At 28.0% G+C, this 2951-nt stretch overlaps 1 protein-coding gene across 1 annotated transcript; it reads right to left on the reverse strand.

Annotated features, from left to right (window-relative positions):
* Window positions 1-784: 784 nt before the first annotated feature.
* On the reverse strand, window positions 785-2667 carry LOC118647273. The gene is made up of 3 exons (XM_036291816.1): window positions 2039-2667; window positions 1580-1724; window positions 785-1067 (listed from the first exon to the last, which is right to left on the reverse strand). Exons 1-3 carry the CDS (start codon window positions 2127-2129, stop codon window positions 962-964), a joined length of 342 nt encoding a protein of 113 aa, XP_036147709.1. The 5' UTR covers window positions 2130-2667; the 3' UTR covers window positions 785-961.
* Between the last annotated feature and the right edge of the window lie 284 nt (window positions 2668-2951).

The following is a 2951-nucleotide window of genomic DNA, read 5'->3' on the forward strand; positions in this document are numbered from 1 at the left end:
CTCCACTTGACAATTGTCTGCCACGTAAATTAATTTTGAATTGTTTGCAGATTCTTCTATCCTCAACAAATGCTTTATCTTATACGTATGTGTGCAATGTCTCATTAACGTATCGCTTAAATACACATTGAATTGACATACTTACTTAGTTTTCTCAGACTCTCAAAAAGTTGATCAGATCAGCCATGAATTGCATAACAAAATAAATCCATATAAGAAATTGTTCGTAAGTTTTATCTAATTAAATTCTAATTTTTTAATTTATTGATTAGAACAGAATCAGTACATAATAACAATTTATTAATATTTAGATAATATAAATACAATTTATACGGGAAATGAATTATATTTAAGTGCGCCAGTATTCGTATTAAAATTCATACTCTGCATTGTTCCTCATTGCGCAATCAAATTTCTTGGATTGGTCAGTTAATGTAATGCTTAGCGAGTATTTTTATCTTCATTTATAATAAAACATTTTAAGGCAAGTAAGTAAGTTACTATATTACACAAGTATGTATATATATATATATATATATATATATATATATATATATCTTTTTTTTTAATAACAGTTTGATCATGTACCAACAAAATACATAATAAATAATTATTTGATATAGGTATATTATGGTTCGATTTAAGTAAAGTTCTCAAATTCATGCACAATATTTATTGATACACTTTTTTACAATTTAATTTAAACATTTAATGGTTTTATTTTTTTTTAATGTATGTCATAAAACGCATTTCAGATTACGTTAAAAAAATGCAAAGCTTATAGAATAATATTGATATAAACTTTACAATTATTTTATAACATATTGGTTAATCGCTTAATAACATGTTAACTAATACACACAATTATATGCGTATTTTAAGCAAGTTTAAATGTATAGTTACATTTACGTTTGCCAGAAATCAGCAGGCGGTGGAATTGGATTGACCGGACGACACAATACTACTGAAATGCACCCGCTGGTACTGTTTTATTGAACATATATCCACATTGCAGCTGTGAAATAGGGTTTCTCTCAGCACATACCTTTTCGATGGCCCTAGCGATACTGATGAAAACAAAACTCAATTAATTCCTAAATAACTATATTTTGCTCGACTACACAATCTTAAACTATTGATAAACAATATTTATAAGCAATTATTACAAATATCACAAATGCTTTGAACTTCGATATTTTGTATGTGACTCGAATACTTCATCGAATATTTGTTTTTAATTCGAAAGTCGAATTCTCAGCGAATGATTTATTTACATATTTTATGACTTTATTTTAGTATAGTTTTTAAATCCTTGCACATAATTTATTAATGAATCTTTTTACAACTAATTGAATTTAAACATAATGATTTATATCTTTTAAATTGTATGTTATATAAGGCACATTTGAGATAATATTAAACAAATTATGAATATAAAGCTTACAAAATAAAAAAATTATACATTGAAATAAATTTTGTGATTATTTTATAACGTATTAATTAATTGTTTAATATTATATTAATTAATACACACATCTAAACGTATAATTTGCGCAAGTCCAAATGTAGTTATATTTACTTTCTAAATAACTCGTAACTTGGTGGAATCAGTTGAGGCAGAGGACACGGTCCTTTGGTGCAGCCAAATTTGATGCCTTTGTAACACAAGCAGACGTTGCAGCCGTCAAAAAATGACTCGCTCTCTGGACACATTTCTTCCTCCGCTATACAAATGATAAAAACAAAATTATTAATTCCTATATAATTTCGTTGGTATATGTAGAAGAATCATTTAAATTTCAAGATAACTGATGAAATGAGGCCAATAGGAATTTGGCGCGGTAGTCAATGCGCGCGCGCGCGCTCGCTGTGTTTATTATTTTATTATTAATTCCTAGATTACTATATATTTTGTTTGACTTTGCAATCTTAAACTATTAATAATATTTATAGGCACAAAAAACTTTTATAAAACGTTTACTTTATTTAATTGTATGTATTAATCAATAAGTTATTAAACATAACCATAGTTACTTACATGACTCAAGCGGATCCGCTGAGAATTCCGCTGAAATTGTCAATACCATCAAACCAACTATTATACATATCACAAATGCTTTGAACGCCATATTTTCGATACTCTGTATAACTCGAACACTTCGTCGAATACTTGTTTTTAATTCAAAAGTCGAATTCTTTTTGACGGGGCCACGTATGACGATGCCTTTATATAGGGTTTCTCATATCCATATTTCGTGCGTCGATCTTAACATTTAGACTGTGCTTTCTAGCGCTTATCCTTGTTTTCTTTTTACTCACATTGGACTGACCGTGTTGAGCGTCTGAGATAACGAAAAAATGTACATCAGTGTTTCGGACGATACCGAGACTGGTCTCGTTTCGGTCTCGGTATCGGCATCGAGACGAGATCGAGACCGAGACCGAGACCGAGACCAAGACCATTATGCCGAGAGTCTCGACGAGATCGAGATTCTCGGTCTCTCAGTCAAAACTCTCGATTTTTTAACATAATTATTTATTTTTAATAAATTTGTTCAGTTAAAGTTGTATATATAAGTAAGTTATAAAATTCTGAATAATTTCTGAATTATATTCGATTAACAATATTATTAGATTTCCTAACTTCAGCTACTTAAAATCTAATTATTTCTGTATTATTGTTTGTGTTATTATTTTATTATATTTATTTTTGTATTATTATTAAGTAAAAGTATTAATAAACTATTTGTGTGTCTTACCTTTAATTATTCTATAAGCAATATCAAGTTTTTATCATTTCTGTCATATTATGTCATATGATATTTGTATTCGAATGTTAGTAAAAAATGTATAATAATTGTAATTATTTACATTAATAGTAATTATTTACAATAATAGTAATTATTTACATTAGCGATTCCTCACCAATTTTGATGACCTTTAAATATGTT

The sequence above is a fragment of the Monomorium pharaonis genome, chromosome 9 (assembly GCF_013373865.1).
Source record: "Monomorium pharaonis isolate MP-MQ-018 chromosome 9, ASM1337386v2, whole genome shotgun sequence".
Classification (NCBI taxonomy): Eukaryota; Metazoa; Arthropoda; class Insecta; order Hymenoptera; family Formicidae; genus Monomorium; species Monomorium pharaonis.